The 21499-nt window shown below is 35.0% G+C and overlaps 1 protein-coding gene across 1 annotated transcript in view; it reads right to left on the reverse strand.

Annotated features, from left to right (window-relative positions):
• Positions 1 to 6059: 6059 nt before the first annotated feature.
• The window catches only part of LOC148945622 (bromodomain-containing protein 3-like), a 193430-nt gene continuing 177990 nt past the window's right edge, over positions 6060 to 21499 (reverse strand). The window contains exons 16-19 of the mRNA XM_089098755.1: positions 19444 to 19572; positions 14911 to 15032; positions 10236 to 10533; positions 6060 to 7856 (exon numbers count right to left, since the gene is read on the reverse strand). Coding sequence (XP_088954881.1) covers positions 7797 to 7856; positions 10236 to 10533; positions 14911 to 15032; positions 19444 to 19572 — 609 coding nt within the window. The 3' untranslated portion in view covers positions 6060 to 7796. The remainder of the gene's footprint in view (positions 7857 to 10235; positions 10534 to 14910; positions 15033 to 19443; positions 19573 to 21499) is intronic.

Below are 21499 nucleotides of genomic sequence, written 5' to 3' on the forward strand. Positions count from 1 at the left end.
ATAAAACTAAAATTTAACAACACTATTTGTGTCAAGATTTTCAAAAGGGTGTACGTTGTTAAATGTAGTTGAAAATGTTTCTCCAACATACAAATAGCCCTAGCTATGGATTTTTACAGAAAAAAAAACAAAAAGATTTGAATATTATTTTCTTTTTCCATGAAAAAGACTGCCAATAAAAAAAGAAAAGAAATTAATTAAAAAATTTTTTCCCATACAATGGAAAAAGTATAAATAAATGTGCATTGTCAGTTTAGTATAGACATACTGATATTTATCCCTTAAACTCTTAATAATTTTCGATTTATTTAAGCTGAAAAAGTTGTATTTTTTTTGATAAAGTGCAAATTATGGCCTGGTCTTGAGAAGGCATGGGGATTGTCAGCTGAACTCGTGTCAATTTCTGCTCATTTTGAGTTTGAATCGGTTACTTGCTGTAATTTCTGTTCGTTTTGGGTTGCATTTATTTATTGTTGGTCAGTTTTATGGTAGGTCATTTGTGGTAGTTTTACGATTGGTAGATTATTCGATTTTATTTCTGCTCATTCTCGGTTTAATTGAGTTCTATATTTTTCTTTGAAAAACTTATTATATTGAAAAATGTTTTTAAATTAATTTCAGCCAATGTCGATCCAAATCTACCAACTTATCAAAAACTTCTGACAGGCCTACTTATCTCTTCCGAAATGCTTCATTAAGCAAGAGGTATTAAGAAACACTAGCGACCTTTTCAAAGTACAGTTGATCCCGTCGAACTATGCTGATATTGAAAGGTAGAAGCTCAGGCCAAACACAATCTGTTATTTAGCAGCCAGGAGTGATGGTTCATTTACACGTTGCGGAAATCCGTCCGTTTCTGTTCGAACTATGGCTAAAATAACGTCGCGTTTTAAGGCAAAGATTTCAAATTATTGCGACAGCGTGACCTATGTTCTTACCTTCTTCTGAAAGCTGTTGAGCAATAGAGAGCCAAATGACATCATTTTTCCTTATTTTTCTTATAGTCTGGGTGCACAAGATCATACAAGCTGGGGTAGCCTTGAACCAAAGTTATAAGATCGTTTAGTTTTTCATAATCCATGCTCATGGTTTTATTAATTTAAAATCCTTTCCAAGATTCCGTCCTGATTTGACCAAAACCTTGCGGAAAGCTAGAGATTTTTTCTAAGACGAAAACGGACGGAATTTCCGCACGGATTGCTAAATCCGCATGAATTTCCGCAATGTGTAAACGAATCATGACTCTGGTCTGTTAAGTGCCAAGCAGCTACAACGAGGTCAAGTAAATTGTTTAGGTTTCTTGATTGAGATCTACGCCAAAATGAGCACGCAAATTGACCACAATGATCCCACTCTTCAAAATTTAAAAAGTCTGGACCCAGATGAAGCACTGTCTGGAAAAGTTGATGCGCTAACTCGTTTGAGGATGCGTTTCCCTAACCTACTTGGAAAGTTTGAAGCAGAAAGGGACAAGACATGGAGTAAAATTGACCACCAGTGGTGTTTACTTACTGAAAGAAATCTAGAGGTACTTCTTGCTCTGGGGGAGGATTCTTTGAAAGACCCCGTAGTCTTCTGGTCATCAATAAGAAAGTATGATGAATAGCAAAACATTTTCGTAGAGAATAACAATTTTGTGTTACATTTATGTTCACTGCCACAATCAAGTGCAATTGAAGAAAGGGAATAAAATCCAGAATCGATTTCTAACCAAGACTGTAGCCAACGTTATGTACTATAAGCAGTATAGGGAGAGCGATGGAAACCATCCATTTACATGGAAATTGTCTTCAAAATTGGACCATCAATATCAAAATTGGCAGGAGGTTTCCAAGAAAAAATAACAAGATGTCTCTGTTGTTGACGACCCAGAAGAAAAATCTTATTTTTAGGTAGCCCTTGTCACTTTTTTGCTTCTCTTCTCGGAGATTCAGAAGGATTCATGATAGTTGAAAATGTTAGTCATGTTAGTTACCAAACGTTTCTTTTTCCTTTGCTTTTTCAGATATTATAATACCTACTTAAGAAACGGCTGTCTTCAACATATATCATGTTTTCTCTTTTACTTTTACTTAGTGTTTTTATTTATATGAAAAAATTTTGAAAACTGAGGTTTTGCATTTTCTTTTGCGATATTATTTGGGACAATAAAGATTTTTTTTGCATCCTTAGAAGTGTCATTTCACTGTAGTTGTTGCCGCTTAACTTCAAGTTCATTTTCAATTTTGTGAAAAAAGTTCATCACTAACGTTGAGCCACTGTTCCAGTGCCATTTTGGTTTAAACGCAGCAGAAAAACGCGCAGTAATCACGGAAATTAAAATATGTCCAAGCTAAACAAACGAACATAATTCTATGTGGTTGTCTACTGCACGTAAACGACACCTAGAGCCCGTTTTTGCGTCAAGTCCCGATCACTGAGGAGATTATTGGATATTGTTGTGGGAGGCCAGCGAGCCCACCATTTGCTATATCGTCATAAGTTTCGTATGTAGGGGTTTCGGACAAGGTGGTTCTAATAGAGTACTTCTTGCTTCGATGTCATTATATTTCTAGGAGTTATAGGTTGTTTTAGGTTTTAATTTGGAATGTAATCGCCTTTAACTAGGTTGCTAGCACAGTTTATAGAATTAGCAGTATGATCATACCCTATCTCACCCATTATAACAACCCGGACCAAGGTGGGAGTGCTCCAGAAAACGTTTTTGCAGATAGAAACCTATGCGGCATTAGATCTATTCACGGGTAGACAAGTCAGATTTCTTTTGGACACGAAACAGGTGGAAACCCGCTATTACGAATTATGCACTTTGTAACCATTTCTCATTGATTGACGGAAACAGACTAACCCGCTAATGCAGAAAGAAGTGGGAGGAGCTTTTTGTTCGTACCGAGAATGAAGACCAGAAATGATCTGCGATAAACTTACTGGATAATTTTATAAACTGTGGTTGCTAGCTACCACTGCAACCCAGATTCACCAGGGAGACAGCTGGATTTCTTTCAGTTACTGGGCCTCAAAAGTTCGGGTCACTGAAATCTGTGAACGGGCATTTTTGCAACGCTGGGTGCTATGGAAACGTATACTTTTTCGTTTCTGAAGCCGCTCTTTCAGTGACTGAGCAAAGGTTGCAAAAATGAGCTCTTAATCTTGAACAGTCCATAATACAAAGTTCTTAAGTTAGACTTGCTGCAAAGGATAGGCCCAAAATACACATTTCGGCTCTCATTGTTGTATGATGGCAATATCATCAATTCACAACCTTGCCTGGCTAACCTTGTTTGGTTTTGCATATGGCCATACCCGAATAAACTGGTGAGTATGTATTGTAGGTAACATTCCAGGTGTAATTTTGAATGTAATACATGTTTACTTCAAATTCAATGCAAACTGCAAACCTGGAATGATTATTAACTAATGCCTTAACAAGCATTTAAAAAGACTATTATTAAATATGATATTATTATTGACTATTATTAATATTAGACTATTATTAATATTATAAAAAGCACGCACCCCATCTCTCTTAGATGTTACCGCTATAAATTATTGCACTGTCGGTGTTTTTTTTTAATATCAAATAAAATATAAGACCTTCCCTATACCGAAGATATTCTCTATACCAAAGACATTTCCTATACCCAAGACATTCCATTACCAAAGACATGCCCCATGCGTAAGTTATTCCCTATACTCGTGGCCTTCTTAGAACCATGACATTCCCTATATCCAAGGTATTTCCTATAAAAAAGACCTTACTTATACTTGCCTTTCTTATAATCAAGGTCTTTCCTACTCCCAAGGCTTTTCCTATACCCGTGACATTCCCTTATACTAATGACTGTTTACACAATACAGAGTTGTAACATTCCATCCGGTTATTCAATCAATGAAATTGGTATGACTTAGAAGTCCCGACATTTCTCAATTCTTTACAATATATAGGCTTGTGTCATTTTCTTTTATCACATTGAACCAATGGAATGAACAGCCCTTAAACGAAACAGGCCCAGACCATAAATCTGCAAAAAGGCGCATGCTACCTTCAAGGTAATCAAAACTTTTAGTTTAAACACCAATTTCTAAGCAAAATTTTAGTACAGAGTTTGAAAATGCAACCAGAGTGAATTTATTTCCAATAGTTTTTTTAAGATATACAGTAGTTACCTAAGGCTGTAAGCCATTATAAATAACAAGACAGTGGAAATTAAAGTGAATGCCAAACGAGTCTGCCTTGCCTGGATTATTTATTCTTAGCGGCAAAAAGCTTATTCATTTTATAACTGCAATGGTGAGCCAATATAGCCCGAAAAACCTGTGCAATGCACATTTTTTAAGCCGTTTGGGTTTAAATGAAACAGATAAAAATATATTACCTAGGAGATTTGTTTCTCCGTTGAGCGTATTGACTGAACATGCCTTAAGCCATCAAAGCCAATGTGAAGCTAATAAAGACAAATACCAAGAACATCTGTCTCTATTTACTGTTGATAAAAATTGAAAGCGTTTGAAAAAGTGACGTACCCAACCATCAATAATTGTTTGCTATCAGTGACAATTGAAATGTCAAAAAAACGACTTGGTCCCACCTCTAAAAACGCTAAGGCGAGGTGAAATCTAGCAAGCTCTCCACTAAAACTTCTATAAGGAAAGGCTCTAAGAACAATCTCTTTATATCTTTTCAGTGCAAAAAGTTCATATTGACTTGGTTGATGGTAAAGAAAAAGGATTGTTAAAGATGTGAAGCCATTCTAGTAGCCAATTTCTGGATGCACTATGTCACACTTCGATGATGGAAATATTCTGCTTTGATCTTTGTTAAGGATTATTATCTTGTGCTCAGAGGTGTAGGTTTTCAGCGCCCGGGACAATGTTGACCACCCCCCCACCGTCACTATAACAATATAAGTGAATACAGAACTCAGTTTGGCCCCCCCCCCCCATAGGCTGCGCCCGGGGACAGCCCCCCCCCCCCAAGTAACGCCACTGCTTGTGCTGTACTATAGCGCACTTCGTTTGAGTCATTTAGGAGACGTAGGACTATCGGGATCCAAGAATTGGCCATTATGGATCTAGTCAAGCAAACCAGGGTATTTAGCTATTTTAGCTATCAGGGCTTATACATTGCGTTGCTTTTCTCTTCTGATTACCTGGTCTTATTTTTCTTCTGGTAGGCTGTGATTCAATGGCAAAAAATATTATCTTTACTAGTTCTTACATTTTTTTATATTTAAAAAAACAAACAAAAACAAGACAGGTTATTCCAGTTAGTTTAATTAGAGAATACATGGCAGAGGAGAGTCTTTTTTTTGTTCGATTTGACCAGTATTCTTTTTTCTTTTAGGGGGGGGGGGCTATTTTTTCCAGAATTCCTTTTTCTTTTGTTTTTCTTTAGGGAGCAATTTATCCTTTTCAGTTTCGAGCTTGTTTCACAATATTAGTTGCCAAAATTGCTGTATAGACTTGGTCTATCTCTCTCTTGTTCAGCTTTAATATTGTCGTTAAATTTATTGCGAAAAAACTTTTGGTCGATTTGATTTTGTCTTTTTTTCAAATTCAGTGGCATTCTTAAAATTTATACTAGACATTGCACTAGTAATTACTCTATAATCAAGGTATTTCTATAATAAAGTTAAAATAGAACGTGTTGAGTTGATTCCAATGTAAAATGAAGATAATTTTTGAGAACATGATCAGATTTAAGCTAGCTCTGATAATTTTTCAGATATTGCACCTAATAACCATTTTGAATTCAAATTAATTTAAATAGAGGCATATGTTATAGATATCTACATTGGCTTGCTTCAAAGGAGACATAATGCCCTTGGACCTTTCAGAGGAAAGATTTTTTCATGATCATGATATCCGTGTTTCTAATTTAAGCCAAGCTTATACACCTTTTTTCTGATAAATTCGATGGGTTTGCGTTGATCTTGGTAGTCGGACTCGTATTATCATTACGGATTGACTTACTATATTAAGTCGAGGCTCAGGCCATGAAGCCTTTTTACCTCCAAAGGGAGGTTCACTGTGGGCTCATATAGTAAAAACAATAGGACAAAAGAAAATTTATTTTTAAATGTCTTCTGGCATCGAATTAACAGTATTATCTGTAAAATTTATCACTTTCAGCTGAATAACAAAAGTAGCAAATGAAGATATTTATTCACGAAGCCTAGAAACTTTCAAGATAACCGCCAATAATAAATCCAGACAGTAATGCAAAATACGAAAGCACTGCAGGTAGCAGTAGATCTGCTCACTGTCGGAAGAGTGAGGGGGGGGGGGGGGCAGCATGGCGGTTTTGTTGTTTCTTCTTGGAAACACTTCTTGTATAGAAAAGAGGCAAAATAATGCTGAAAAGTAATAAGAAAAAAGGGATAGTTGGTTCTAAAAATAGAAAACTTGTAAATATTAAACACTAAAATTCTGCTGAAAATCTAAAATTATTATGTAGGGACAAAATATGGCCCATCTGTAAAAACTTTCTACAATTAATTATTCAATGCACATTTTTCTATCGAATAAAGGTACTGCGATATTTTGAAAGAATAGCCTGAAGAAGATAATGATACTCGCAAAAAGCACGTACATTAAAAACTCAAATGAAACAATATATGGATAAAAGATTTGATAGCGCAACGGTCAGACGTTTGTCGGTGGCCGTGGTAACTGAGGTTCGAATCTTAAAGAGGACAAATTTTTTGTCCTTTAGTGGCGCATTAGCTTCGATCTCAGCTTGATAATAAGAGACCCAAAGTTCAAACTCAGCTGTAGCAACACACTGCAGGGCCGACGCGAAGACCTTAGCAATCAAGTAGCGCCATTAATCCAATACATACACATACAATATGCATATATTATTGAAAATTTTGGCAATGACCACATCAGAACTGTCAGATCAAATTGAGCCAAGTCAAAGGGATTGGTTCCTTACATGGTGTCAATTTCTTACACAGAACGTTATTTATACGAAAATTATGTTTCTTCTTTTTCTTATGACTATGAATTTGTAAGATTCATATTTATATGAATTCATAAAATTCGTATTTATACGAATTTTCCGTCACTTATTATTGAAACTATAGTCCCTCAGATAGGAACCCAAAAACCCCTATCTGAATATATTTATGTTTCTTGTTACATAAACAACGCCAGTTATTCATAGTTGAAGGAACAGGTTCCCTACCCAGAATCCTTTTTGGCGGACTTGCCAACTATCAAAAAAGGAAACATATTTTCAGATAAACAATTTTTTCAATTATCAGGATTTTTACTATCTGAAGCATTACCTTTTCTTAGTTTTTTAACCATACAAGTTCCAAATATAAACCTCTATAGTAAATTCTCCTATGTAAGGACGATATTGAAACAATCTTTTCAAGCTAATCATAACGATAAAAATAGTCACTAAAACAAACAGACATTTCAGATGGATATGCCACAAATTTAGAAATGAATTTGACAAATATATCAATAAAAAACAACCAATTAGATGGGAGAATCAGTTCAAACGGATTTTTTTTTGAAAATAAGGGATGAAACTTAAATCTGGACAAGAGTAGGTTCAGAACTGACATTTAAGAATCAACAAATATTCTTAAACTAACACAAACCTATGAACACTAATTAAAGAGTAATGACTCATACAATTACTATTTAAGTCAAAATGATGAGAAATTGACACAAATATATAAAGGCATATTTTCAGAAATAACAGAAAATTAATCAGCAATAACTTTAACAATTTCTTAAGAAAATAAAAAATGGAACTATAAATAAATAAAATAGAAAAGCTATAGCATCTCTTCAAACGCAGCCATTAAGTCACTCTGCATGTTCATGTCAATCAGGCCCTGAAATAAAAAAAAAAAATCAATTTTTTGATGTTAATTATTTTCACTAAATTCTGCAAAACACGTCTATCAACAAATTTAGGAAAAAATACACCAAATATGGTGTTATCAGGGAGATAAACAGCAAAAATCACCTAAACAGAAAGATAGGATTTGTTTATTCAGATAAACAAAAAGAAAATCACAAAAATCGTCCAAAAGAGCAAGAAAAAGAGAGATTACAATCCTATACGTCGGTGTTGAAAAATATGACTCAACTCATGACATTTTTTAGCCAATCAGCGGAATTGGGCAGCTGTTCCCTTAGGGGTAACTGAGTATAAAACGAACTATAGCCCATAATCGTAAATTTAAAAACGCGTTCGAAAAAATTGTCAGGTGAGGAAGAATCACCATGTGAAGGTGATTCAGGAATGGTAACTACTATTTTGATTAGTCTTAATGATAAAGCTTCGTTACGAAAACAATTTTGTGGAAAATCAAAAAATAGCATGAAAGCCTATAAAACGCTGTAGGATCGAAATGAATACTGCACCATTGGAATATGATGGCTGAGAATCCCATTTAGGAGATTAACAGTCCCCCAGGAAGGAGTTTCAAAGATGATTTAAAAGGAAATTGCTATATCCCGTGTCTTTGGTAAGTAACTAGCCGTAAACAGAACAAAAAACAAAGAAAAAAGGAGGACACTACCCATGCAAAAAAGTGATATTTCTTGTTGTTAAAGGTAGGGGTGTAACATTCCTGTATAGGGTTTTCAACAATGGTGGTTCCAATGGTATATTTTTTGTTTCATTCTGACATCATTTTCGAGAGTTTTCAGGCTATCTTTAGAAATTCCTTTAGACTTTTTTTCATATTAAAATTCTTGAATCAGCTTCAAACGGTGACTTTTTCTGACTTGACTGTTTTTTTAAAACTTGTTTTTAAATTTTCGGTTACTGCGGGCCAGAGTTCATTCTCTACTAGGCTGCATTCATTGCCGCAACCATGATAAAACATAACATTAAAAATTAAACACAATTTTTGGCAAAAACCGGATCTTCATATACTAGATGCTATAACAACACGTATCTTTCGACAGGATATGATTTCAAATGAGAGTCACCCTACTGCCTAATTCACTACGGCTCGTTCTTTACTAAATCCAATAAAAATATCATAAAGGGATGCTAAATAATATCGTCTTTAGCAAAATATAGATTTTCATCTACATCAGAAGCTGTTGAAATATTTTTGGAAGAATAGGAAGAAAAGTCAGCGAACTAAGATTTAAAGCATTATTGATATTAACACTGACGAGGATAGGCTGGGTATGAAAGGTTGGAGCTTTTCCAGTTTTGTGAGAAGGTTTAGGGTCTCTGTTCCATCAAGAGATTCTTCGTCTGTCCTTATATCCGAAAGAAAAATCCTGCTCGGCTCCATAGTGGCGTCAGGGTATCAAGAGTTTGGCTAACCAGAATCGTGACTGCAGAATCGCGTATGATACACAAATGCAGAAATGCCTCTTGAAGACATGACAATCTTGGTATTTAGAGACCTCGACATATTTTAATATTATACACAATATGGTTTTCCTAATTTCATTTTTTTTTTAACTTATTGAGGTTTTTTGAAGTACTGAGCAGGCATTAAAAGGGATCCTGCATACAAATCTGGGCTGTGCTTTTGTTGTTCCATGCATCAATCTCTGGTTTTGTAGCAGCGATATGCAAGTTGATAATACAGTTGAATAAAAGAGAAATTTTTAATTGATTTTTTTTTTAATTTAAAGATTTAACTTAGTTAAGTCTCTGATAAAAGTTAAATTAAAATAGTTAACGTTAAATTAAAATAAATTTAATTAATTAAATTAATCTAATTAAATAGTTTAACTAAATTAATAAATTTAAGATTTAGCTTATTGACTTAGTCGTTTGTCAAAGTTTATGGAACTGACACCTCCCTCAATTAAATAAAAATACATTTTATTTTTATCCATATAGCCTACATCATCTTATTAGAGATTGACTGATGTCTTCATTTTTTATTTCTATTAATTTTATTATATTTTAAAAGTCAATACCAGTAGATTCCTTTGTATAAGCGTAATGACTTGTTTCACGCGACTGTAAAACTTTGTCTATTGGCCACAGCCCCCCCCCCCCCTAAGATGGGAGTAACGACTTCTCGTTTGAAAAAATGAACCACCGTTCTAAAACTGGATTGAATTGGTATAAGTGAAGAACATCATTATATGCTTGTGAAACACTGACAGTCGGATTTGAAAAAAAACAAAAAAAAAACATTGAATTTGAAGAATCATCTCACCTTAATTAAATTGTAAGTTTTACAGAGAAAAAGAAAAAATAAACAATGTAAAAGAAATAAAATCCTTACCGCTTCACGTCTTCTCCTTTCCTGCTCTCTCATCCGCAGCCTGTCTCTCTCAATGGCAGCTTTATCTGTTCCTTGACCTGGTCCCGGACTCTCTGTTAGATCTTGTCGTGGTGAAGCAAGCGACGGAGTAGACGACGGTCCAACAGGAAGCAGAATTGGTGCTGGTGAGGGGGTGGGAGAAGGGGTTAATGCAGGAGATTGAACTCCAAGACCTACTGACTGAAGGTGAGGCGGCAGTTGCTTTGGATACACAGTGGATGCTGGTGTGCTAGGTGCACTTTGGTTTAAATTATGTCTCCTGAAAAAAGTAAAATAGCTATAAAATTAAAAAAAATCTTGCTTTGTAATTTCCTAGAAGAGATACACTATCGATACTGCAAGAATGTGAAATTTTGAAGCCTGCTAAGATCCTAATTAAATAATTTCAAGTTCAATTTTGAAACTCTTTTTCAACTCATTAAACAAATAAAATCATAATTACTTATTAAATATTCCTTTAAGCGTCTCATAGGTCCCATCTTCAGTTTTTACAGAATGAAATCATCTCTGCAATTTCTTTATAATAAAAAAAAGAAGATATTTTTGCAATTGACGCAAAAACCTTGCAACGCTTTTAAGCGTACATACCATATACTGGTCACACATCATTAGTACACCAGCACCATAATTAAAAATTTATTTTTTAATTATAAAAAATAAATAAAAAATTATTAAAAAAGTTCTAAATAAAAAATTATTTAGAACTGCATTTTTATTTGTCATAACATCAACCAAAAAAAAGAAAATCTTCATATTAACCCAGATTATTGACCAGATTGAAAGTAGATTGACTTTAATATACAACAATATTCATTTCTGGAAGTCCCAACAATTGCGGATTGACTGATATTATAAAATATAAAGATTTTAAAATATAATTTGTTCAGTAAAGTGCAAATGACACTCTGGCCTTTAGAGGTGTTGCTGGGTATTGAGAGGGCTGGGGTGTTGAAGGGGGTGCTAGCTCTACTCCTGTTTGTCTTAATTTCTGTTTATTTTGTCTGACTTGATTATGCATTCTAACTTCTAGTCGTTTGGGATCTCATTTATTCATTGATAGAGATTTCTGTTCGTTTTATATTTGAATTATTTTGCTATTTCTGCTCGTCTTTGCTTTAATGCAACTCTTTACTTTTTATTGAAAAACTTCTCTTTAGGAAAAAAAGTTTCTAAGATTGATTTCTATTCGATTTTAATTTATAACACTTTTTTTTATTGATCAATAAAAGAGATATTTATAAATTTTTGTCGGTTTTTCTGCATACGAATTAAGATTTCGGTTTGTCGTAAATATTTTTGAAAAAAATGTATAACCAATTTTAACTATAGTTTGTACTAGAGAACTTTGGATTGATTGATAAAGGGAATACATATATCCCTTTTTGAGAGCCTGGATGCAGATACAGTCTTTTGATCTAGTTTTAAATTCTTTTCAACATTCATTTGAAAGTTTCAACTTGATACCCTTAGCCATTCCTGAGATATTGCAGATACACGTTTTTGACAGTGTGGATACACATAGTGTCTTTTGATCTAGTTCAAAATACCCTCAATATTTCCTTAGTTTCAATATGATACCGTTACCCGTTCTTGAACTATTGCAGATATGGCCTTTTGACAAGATTACAAACACAGTGTCTTCGGATTTGGCCGAACATCCCTCTCAGAATTCCATGAAAGGTTCAACGGAATATCCGTAGCCTTTAATGAGATATCACAGATAAACCGTTTCATAACATGGATGCATAGAGTATCTTTTGATTTACTTCAACATACCCCTCAGCATTCCCTGACAGTTTCAATTTTATACCCTTAGTCATTTCTGGGATATTAAAAACACGTCTTTTTTACAACCTCGGCACAGATATTGTCTTCTGATTTAGCCCTGCATCCCTCACAGCATTCCCTGAAAGTCTCAACTAAAATATCCGTAGCCATTAGTCAGACATCGCAGATACATCGGTTGAAAACATGGATACAGATAGTGTCTTTCGATGTAGTTCTAAATCCCCCTCAACACATCCCAAGTTTCGCATTAATATCCTTAGCCTTTTTTTAGACCCAGGACTAAATATGTTCCCCTCCCTTTACCAATAATAAACCTATATGCAGACACAAAAATTGACGAAGACCACACTGCCTTTCCATATCAAACAAATACAACTTAAAAACAATAGGGAAATTTTTTTCCAAGACAGTGCAATTTAAATTGGTGAATATTTCGGCCCTATGTCCAAGGGCCGTCTTCAGCACAACATTAAAGAAAAAATATATATATAAACAAACTTACATTAAAATACGAAGTTTAAAACTAAAAATGCTTTTAAGAAACGCTTTTAAAAAACCTTTAAAAACAGCCCCAGTATCCTTACTTCAACGAAGTTCAACCAGGACCAGGACTCTGGTTGAACTTCGTTGAAGTAAGGATACTGGGGCTGCTTTAAAGGTTTTTTAAAAGCGTTTCTTAAAAGCATTTTTAGTTTTAAACTTCGTATTTTAATGTAAGTTTTTTATTTTTCTTTAATGTTGTGCTGAAGACGGCCCTTGGACATAGGGCCGAAATATTCACCGAATTAAATTGCACTGTCTTGAAAAAAAATTCCCTATTGTTTTTAAGTTGTGTTTGTTTGATATGCAGACAATGGGTAATTTTCATAATTTCCTGATTTTACCCCAGGACCTGTGGGGGGGGGGGGGTCATGTCATCCCCAGAGGTATATTTATTAGACCCTTCGACCATTATGAGCAGAATAGCTATCTCAAAACTTAGATTGGTTTTGAGCGGTCTGGGAGGGCAACTAAGAAGGAAGTGGGAGTAGGGTATCGTTGGAGGAGGGTACGATCCTCCAATTATTTTTTATTCTTAAAAACGGCAATAGAACCTTTCTATGACCATTCCTTCCATACGAAGTGGCCTGGGAAAAAATACATAGAAGCCACTTCATTCTTTACCCAGGAAGAACTACTGCGCTGCCTATGATACAACCTATAGGTAAACAATAGGCAACTTGCATAGTTTACAGCCTATATCCCAGGGGCTGTGAGGGTCATGTCATCCCTCGAGGCATAGTTATCGGACCTTTCGATTATTTGAGAAAAATTACTATCTAAAAATTTTGATGGGGTTAAAGGGGAGGGCAACTAAGAAGGGAACAGAAGAGGGCTTGGTTGCTCACCAAACACTTTTGATTCTTAAACAGGGCGCTAGAACTTTCAATTTCCATTCGAATCAGCCCCTCGAACCTTTCTACGACAAATTCTTTCATAAATAGTCGCCTGGAGAAAAAAACAAAACAAAAAACAATAGAATAAATAACATATGGAACCCACTTGAGTCTTTACTTACACAGTTCTACTGCATTGCCTATGATAATCATTGACTTTGTCTTTAGAGCTTGTAATTTCTATGGAGGCTCTGAAATGCATCCTGAGGGGTTGCTTCATGGAGGTGATTTTGCAGATGGCATTCCCCTACTATCTCAATTTCAAGAAGATCTGCAGAAAAGCATGGATTAGCTAGCAGAAAAATCCTCCCCCACCAGTCTGCAGATCAATGCCAGCAAGGCAAAATTTGTCTAACTCAATGGTTAATAATTTGGCAGCAGGCCTCCATGTTGAAAAAAGTTAAACAGTTTCGGTGTCTTGGCAGTGTATTGACGCAAGATGGCAATTGCGACAGGGAGATAATGCCAAGGATTGGGAAGCCTCTCCCTGCTAAATAATGTGTAGAGATGCTCCACATACTCCCACAAATTTAAAATCACAATGTTGAATAGCAATCTTTTCCTTATAGTCCTATACGGTCGTGATCATGAAGCATGTAAAAAACAGCCGAAAAAAAAAGACTAGGACTTCCAAACAATTGCAGGAGAACACTTGCAGTAGACTAAACTGAGAGATTATCGAACGTAGAGATCAGACCTTGGGCCTAGCAGCATCTAATCACCGGCAAAATTCGTAAGAGCCATTGGCGGTACTGGCGACATATGACATAAATGAAGGAGGGCAGACTCCCGCGTGATATGTGATGCTGGAAATCCTCTGACCTGCGCAGAAGTGGTAGGAAGCGTAAAACCATCGGGTGTTCACTGGAAAAGGAGGCCAAACCGTCAATAAGATCGACCAGGAAGCACTGGTGATTGACAAGAGACCGAAAAATGTTATGGGTAACAGTTGTTACCTTATCATCTCAAGGCATGAGAGAGGACCTAAGTCTAAGTATGTACTGCGTCTTATTACCCTTAAAATTTTTCCTAGGAACAGGAACATTATAAACTTTCTATTCTAACTTACGGTGCAAACTCATTGTATGTTCCAAATAAAGCTTATTTTAAAAGAACTTTTGTTTTGTAATTTTTCTCCCTATTTTTATGACCTCCTCTTATCAGCCAACGATGTTTACAAGCTCTTATTGGTAAAATAAATAAATATAAATAATAAACTGATAACAAAACAAAGTACAAACAAAATGATAACAAAATGAATAAAAAGTAAATATAAATACATATGCATATATTAATATTAAATATTAATAACAATAATGTTAATAATAATATATTAAATAATAATATGCTATATAAATTATAGTTAATATAATCAACAACTATAAATATAACAAATAAATTTGCAGGGTTACCTAGTTTTATCTGATACTTCTTCATCCTCTTTCTTCACTTCTATTTCTTCTGTAGTTTTTCCTTTGTCAGCTTGTTCTTTCATAATCCTACGCATTTCTTGTTGCTCAATTAGCTGACGTTGCTGAAAAAATGTAAATATAAATAGGCTACACTATCCAACATAAAAGCATGAAGATCATAACAGCATCATTTTGAAACCTGGATATAAAATGTGAGTGAGATATAAAAAAACGACAAAAAACAGGAGTATGACAGGTTGGGCCGTGGGAAGGCCGAGGACATGAACACAAGGTGGCACAACACAAAGAGCCATCAAAACTACCTATTTCCTACCATCCTTACATATATTTTAAATTCACAAAATACTATAAATAAAGTAGTCCAAAAGTTTCTAATGAAACTGAAAATTTCACAAAGCAAAAATTTCTTACAGAATTTTAAAATACAAAATTGCTTAATGGTATGGTTTCTTAATTCCATTTGTCTTAGAAATAAAGCTATTACTAAGAAAAGGAAACACTTAAATTAAACCAAAATGAAAAGTTCTAATAATTTTCCAAAGGAAATGCTTGAGAATATATCACGGTTACAGCAGTAGTAACCAATAAAATAGCCTGAAACCCCCTAAAAATGGTGTCGGATCGAAATATAAAATACACCATTAGGACTGCCTTGGCTGGAAACCCTGTACAGGAAACTTACAGTCCTGAACAACAAGGAAAATCCATAGCTTGAAAATCAAGGAAAACCCCTTTTTCTGCATGGGAAGCATGTTCTTTTTTTTCCTTTTTTCCTCCGCTGCTAGCGGGGCATTGGAACATCATAGAGAGCTGTTTAAGTGTTCATTATAAAGGAAATCGCTACATCTACTCGCTTTTGTAATTTACAAAAATGTTACTTAAAAGCAAAGATGTCTTTAGAAAATACACCTGTAGCGCCAACTGTCATGGTAATACACTACATAATGTCATGATATGAGAAAAAACCAACAAAGAGAAAAATCTCAGTGAAAAAAACAAACAAACAAACGAGACTGCGGCCAGTGGAGAGAAAAGAAACGAAAAACGTAAAACAACGCGGATATTTCGCCTGTATCCAAACAAGGAGTCTTCAGCACGAAAGAAACACAAGATAAAAAAACCAAGCTAAAACTAAAAAAAACAATAAAACCACCACAAAAAAAAAATATATATATATATATATACAATTGGCGCAAACTGATCCACGTAGGGAAAAGATCCTACTATGGAGCTACTTCAGTGAGAACACCAGAGTAATTGAGGGAACATTAAAAAAATGGATTTTACTTTAATTATTCTGTTGCAAAATAATCCTTTTATTAGATATTATTGAAGCAATCTGTTTTGGTCTAGTAGGTAAAATAGTCCCCTGATAATTGTTCATAATCTGAACTCCCTTATTGACTGTTGATTCACTCTATCGAAAATTATCATAAATTGGGCCAATATTTAAACTACCTGTGTCCCTCTTTATCGAAAGGTTAGCAAATATATGTTTTTTAAGTTCAATGGCTTCTCTCGCCCATTGTGTATACCCCTTATCATTTGAAATAGCTAAGGCCTCATCAAATTTTACAAAGTGATCTGGTTGAAACCAAATATGTTTTGCTAAAGCTGAAACAAAAGTTTCCGTAGGCTTGCTTAATTGTAGGTTTTGTTCTATTGAATTTTGATGTTCAATAAATCTTTCAACAAATTGTTGGTGAGTCCTACCAGTACACGGCTTCACACAAAAACACGGAATTTTATACTCCCCATTTATTAGATGTCCCCGGGTTAAATCTTTACCAGAATTAAAGAAATTAGCTATTGACCTTAACGATTGGAAAAATGTATCAATGCTAAATTTACGCAAAATCTCTGAAAGTTTCTCACCCAAACCAGGTACACATGGCAATGAAATGAAACTTTTTGATACATTCAAATCTAAAGACTGAGAAACTCCAATAACATTACTATTATGCTTCTTAACTATTTTGTCAATAAACTTAATTGGGTAAATTACAAAACAAAATATCCCTCAAGTATAACAATTCCGAATCCAGAAATTCCTGGGAACAAATTCTAAAGGCTCTATCCACTAGTTTAAAAGCTTACAAAATAAGTCTAAGGAGTCCAATCCATGTTTCCAAACGCAAACCACATCATCCATGAACCTACCCCAGAAACAATGGGAGATTCTAAAACTGTGTATAGCGGAGGTTTTAATAGAATCTATGAAAAGATTTGCCAATCAAGGAGAGAGAGAAGCCCCCATAGGTAACCCCAAAAATTTGTCTATAAAACTCCCCTCTAAAACCAAAATAAAAAGAAAATTTATTTACTAGGATAATTAGTTTCATAATGACTTCAATATCCAAACTGGCTAAAATCACACCTTGTATTAAATCAAAGTGTTTTTCTAATTTACTTTTTAAAATGTCCTCGCACCTTTTTAAATCACAATTTGAATTCATAGAAACAATATCGAAACTACAAAGAATATAATTTTCCTCCAACGTGAAATTTCTCAATTTACTAGTAAGATCAGTCGAATTTTTTAAATATGATCTTCGTGTTCCCCAAAGTGGACGCAATACTACTGACAACCCTTTTCCTAATTTCGAAACAGGTGACGGAAAAGTAGACACAATGGAGCGGAGGGAGGCTCCAGTCTTATGAATCTTATGTAAACCAAGGCACCGGTGCCGAGCAACCCCTAGGATAATATTTGTTATAAAACTGTGGGGTAATGTGAAAATTGTTTTCAATGACTCCAATTCCTTTCTTGTCGATTATACACATGATATCTGTAGGATCAAAATCAAGTTTTTTGTATGTAATAGTGTCAGAAATAATGGTTTTCATTTGATTATTATAGTCTTCAGTGTTCATAATTACAATAATATTTCCTGTATTTGATCTAGGGAAGGTAAGGAATTTATCCTTTTTCAAATCTGAAAGTATTTTATTGTCATTTTTTTGTGAGATGTCTTTACCAATTAAGCTCATATTAAAGGTCTTTAGTTTTCTTACGATCTCGGCTTCTTGAGGAGTTTCAACTTTATCTATAGGAGCCATAATTCCTGACTCCACCTTTGAAATTATTTTTGAATACGAGATTGGTGTTGGAAAACAGAACTTAGAACCCTTTGACAAAACTGCTTCCTGTTGAATATTAAGAGGTTTAGAAGACAAAATCTTAATTGCTGGATCCAGACAAAAATGAGGATAACAAAGATCTGAATCCTTGAACTTTTGAAAGAAAAGTCTGTTAAGCTGGTCAACCAGACGAACCTTTGACAAATAAAAATCATGGCGAAAAGATCTAATGGCCATTTCCTTAATTCGCAAAAAACTGTCACATGGAAGGTTATTCCTTAAAAGGTTTTCAACAAAATTTAAGTCCTTACACAGTTGAAAACGTCTTTATTTTTGTTCAGGAAATACGTAATTTAAAGCCATTAGGCTTTAATTTGTTTTTTAATTTTGATTCATTTCCAATTTCAAAATGGGTACATATTTTAAAAGATTTCGGAATCACTGTTTCCTTCTTGTAATTTTTTAAGAAAGTTTGTTGAGTTAACAAATTTGCACGTTTTTTAACCAAAGACAAATAATAATTGACAGAAGCGGCTAATTGTTGCCCGTACAATTGAAAATGGACACAATAAATAATTGACTGTCATGGTAATATGGTAATAATAAACTTAATAAATTACATGATATGAATAATAAACTGTCATGGTAATCTCATGACATTATTCGGATTCAAAACTTGTTAGTATATCTGGAATAGCGTGTCAGATTAATAATGGGTAACTAAGACAAAGCTCAAGAACAGCTTACGAGGACCAAATATAAAGTATAAACAGTTTGGATAAGACAAATATGTTGATTGTTAAAAAATGTTCAGTATTTCTAAGAATGTTTACGTTAAAGCACGTATCAGCACAGAAACTATGTACTGGAGGCAAGGCCGTATCCAGGGGGGGGGTTACCCGGTTTGAACACTCCCCCCCCCCCGAAATGTTTGTTTGACTCGTAAAAACGTAACAAAAATGGACATAAACAATTTTTTTGAGGTTTTTTATGTAACTCCCCCCCCCCTAAAAAAAAGAAAAATTAGTACCCCCCCCCCCCCCCCACCCGAACAAAAATACTGGATGCGCTTCTGACTGGAGGTCATCTCTGGCACCAATAGATTGATAAACTTAAAAATGTTTATTTAATGTTGATATCTTTAGATTTACAAACATTAATTTTGGTGAAGTCGTAAAGCTCAACTTTCATTTGGGGACATGGACCAAATTACAAACTACTTTTGTGCCGTAAAAGTGACATATAACTTGTAAGAAAGAAGGATAATTCTTAATCCAAACACCATGGAAGATGAAAATTTAAACTACTTCTTCTAAAAGTGCGCACGGGAATGGATCATGTTATTTTGCTCATTCACGGACACTCCGGCGAATTCCCAGATAGTGGAAGCAGTGACTGAGAGACAAGCACAGATAAAAAAAGAACACAAACTTTATCCTGTTTCTCCTTGGCTTGTTTTTTAAATTGTTCAAATGTGTCCTTCAACACGGCGCCAGAAACACCCGGAGTAGATCCAGCCATATTTTGGGCCAACGAAGACCATGAGGCTACATTTTTTATCTGTAAAGTAAAAATTTATCGTATTAGAATAATGTGGTTATGATTAAAAGCACCTCCAGACAATCCTAACTGGCTATGTCTCTACCTAAGGTTTCCTAGACTCAAATTTGAGCCATATCTTGACGAAAAGTAAATAAAAACACTTTAGATGGTTTTACTTGAACTTTTTTGTATGCAGACAATGATCGACGTAGTGCAGATACCTGTTTCCTGATTCTATGCCTTGGGCCGGGAGTGGTTGCACTAGCCGAGTGGTTGGCGCGCTGAACTTGCAATCCTGTGTCCGAGAGGTCAGGGGTTAGAATCCTGGTGTCGCTGATCATCCTCAGATATGTAAGTAAGTAAGTAAGTAAGTAAGTTTATTTACAACCCACAATATAAAATAAATGCGGAGTAAAAAAAGAAAAAAATATTACACTATTGGAGGATTATTGTGCGGGGTCACCACTATTAAAGGCGAAAATGGCGCAAAGAGTTGCTATGCCACTTACTGGAGGGGGACGATCCCTCTTTGGCCCCAAATTATTGGGATTTCCGCGGTTACTCCAACGGTTCCGTATACTAACGTGATCGGATGGTCTATGGCCACATTTAAAGCCAAAGTTTACCGATAAGATTTCTAATTAACTCTTTTAGATTCGACCTAAGCTGAAACGTTAAAGAGTACATAGAAAATGCTTACTGTATTCACAATCACGCGGTATAAAATGAACTCAACTAAAAAATGGACTTTTCCTCTCAGCCCGCTAGCCACAGCACGCGGTGGGGGTTACTAGGGGTGGTAAAGAATCTTTCCAGCCAATCCTTAAACTTACTAATGTACTGGCCAATCTCCCTAACTGCGCAATTTCTCCCTCGTGGTCTATTAAACACGTACGCAGTTAAGAGGACCCAAAATGGCGTCAAAAAAATAATAGGAACATTAATCTTTAATACTTAAGGAAAGAAAATAATTAAGGGGCCGAAAGAAATAAATCTGGGAGGGACATTTATCTAAAAAAACTGGAACCACGGGTTCCAACATATACACAAGGAAATAATCAGAAAAACACAACATAAATAACATAACAATATTTATAAATCTCTAATCTGGAAAAAATAAATTAGGGAGTCACTGGCACATATCTTCCTTGGAGTTTTGATCCTCAGGTCCTTAGCGATGTTGTCAAGCTCCGCTGTCTTCTCCGTTTAAAGATTTTCGGACATAATAAGGCTGAACACTTGAATTCGACTCCGCCTTCACGCTTTCTAACTCCATCCAATTCCAATCAAACTCCTTCCAATTCTCCAAACTTCAACCCCTCTGTGGCGTAAGTGCTGGTTTCTGTGGTTCGAGTGTTGCTGCATCCAATTTTTAAAACAAAATTGCGTCACTGTAACTTTTTTGGAATTTTTGTAGTTTTTGAACGACTAGCGTCAACTCGCAGCACTTGGAACTACCTCGATAGAATTTCAAATGTTGAACTCCTCGAGTGCCTTATAATGCAACATGCAACCCCCACCAAAATACAGCTACAGCGACGTTAGTGACTCTGTTACGTCCAACGGCCGAGTAGGTCCTGTTCTGAAATTGGTCCAAGGAATTAAATTTTCAGGTAGTAAACCCAGAACAGAATCATGATGATATCTTATTAATTCTCATACTCAGGTTGAAACTGAGGTAAAAAATTCGCCACAACCACACGTTCTTCATCTATGAGGCTTTTAGTGAGTGAATGGCAAAAGACAGTTTTATGAAATTCAAACACTTGTAAACTTTGATGACGATAGTTTTATGATTCTTGGTTATTGCTGGTTTAATCTTTATGTATTAATACTTTTAACCTGCTTCCATGCTAGATTAAAATTAAGTCAATTTCTCTCAATTTCTGGGTTTCCATTACCTAGAAAACTAAGGTCATCATTGATATTCTTATGTCAAGTTTTT

This window comes from Artemia sp. Qi Xiang Cuo, chromosome 13 (genome assembly GCF_049724085.1).
Source record: "Artemia sp. Qi Xiang Cuo chromosome 13, ASM4972408v1, whole genome shotgun sequence".
NCBI classification, from domain to species: domain Eukaryota; kingdom Metazoa; phylum Arthropoda; class Branchiopoda; order Anostraca; family Artemiidae; genus Artemia; species Artemia sp. Qi Xiang Cuo.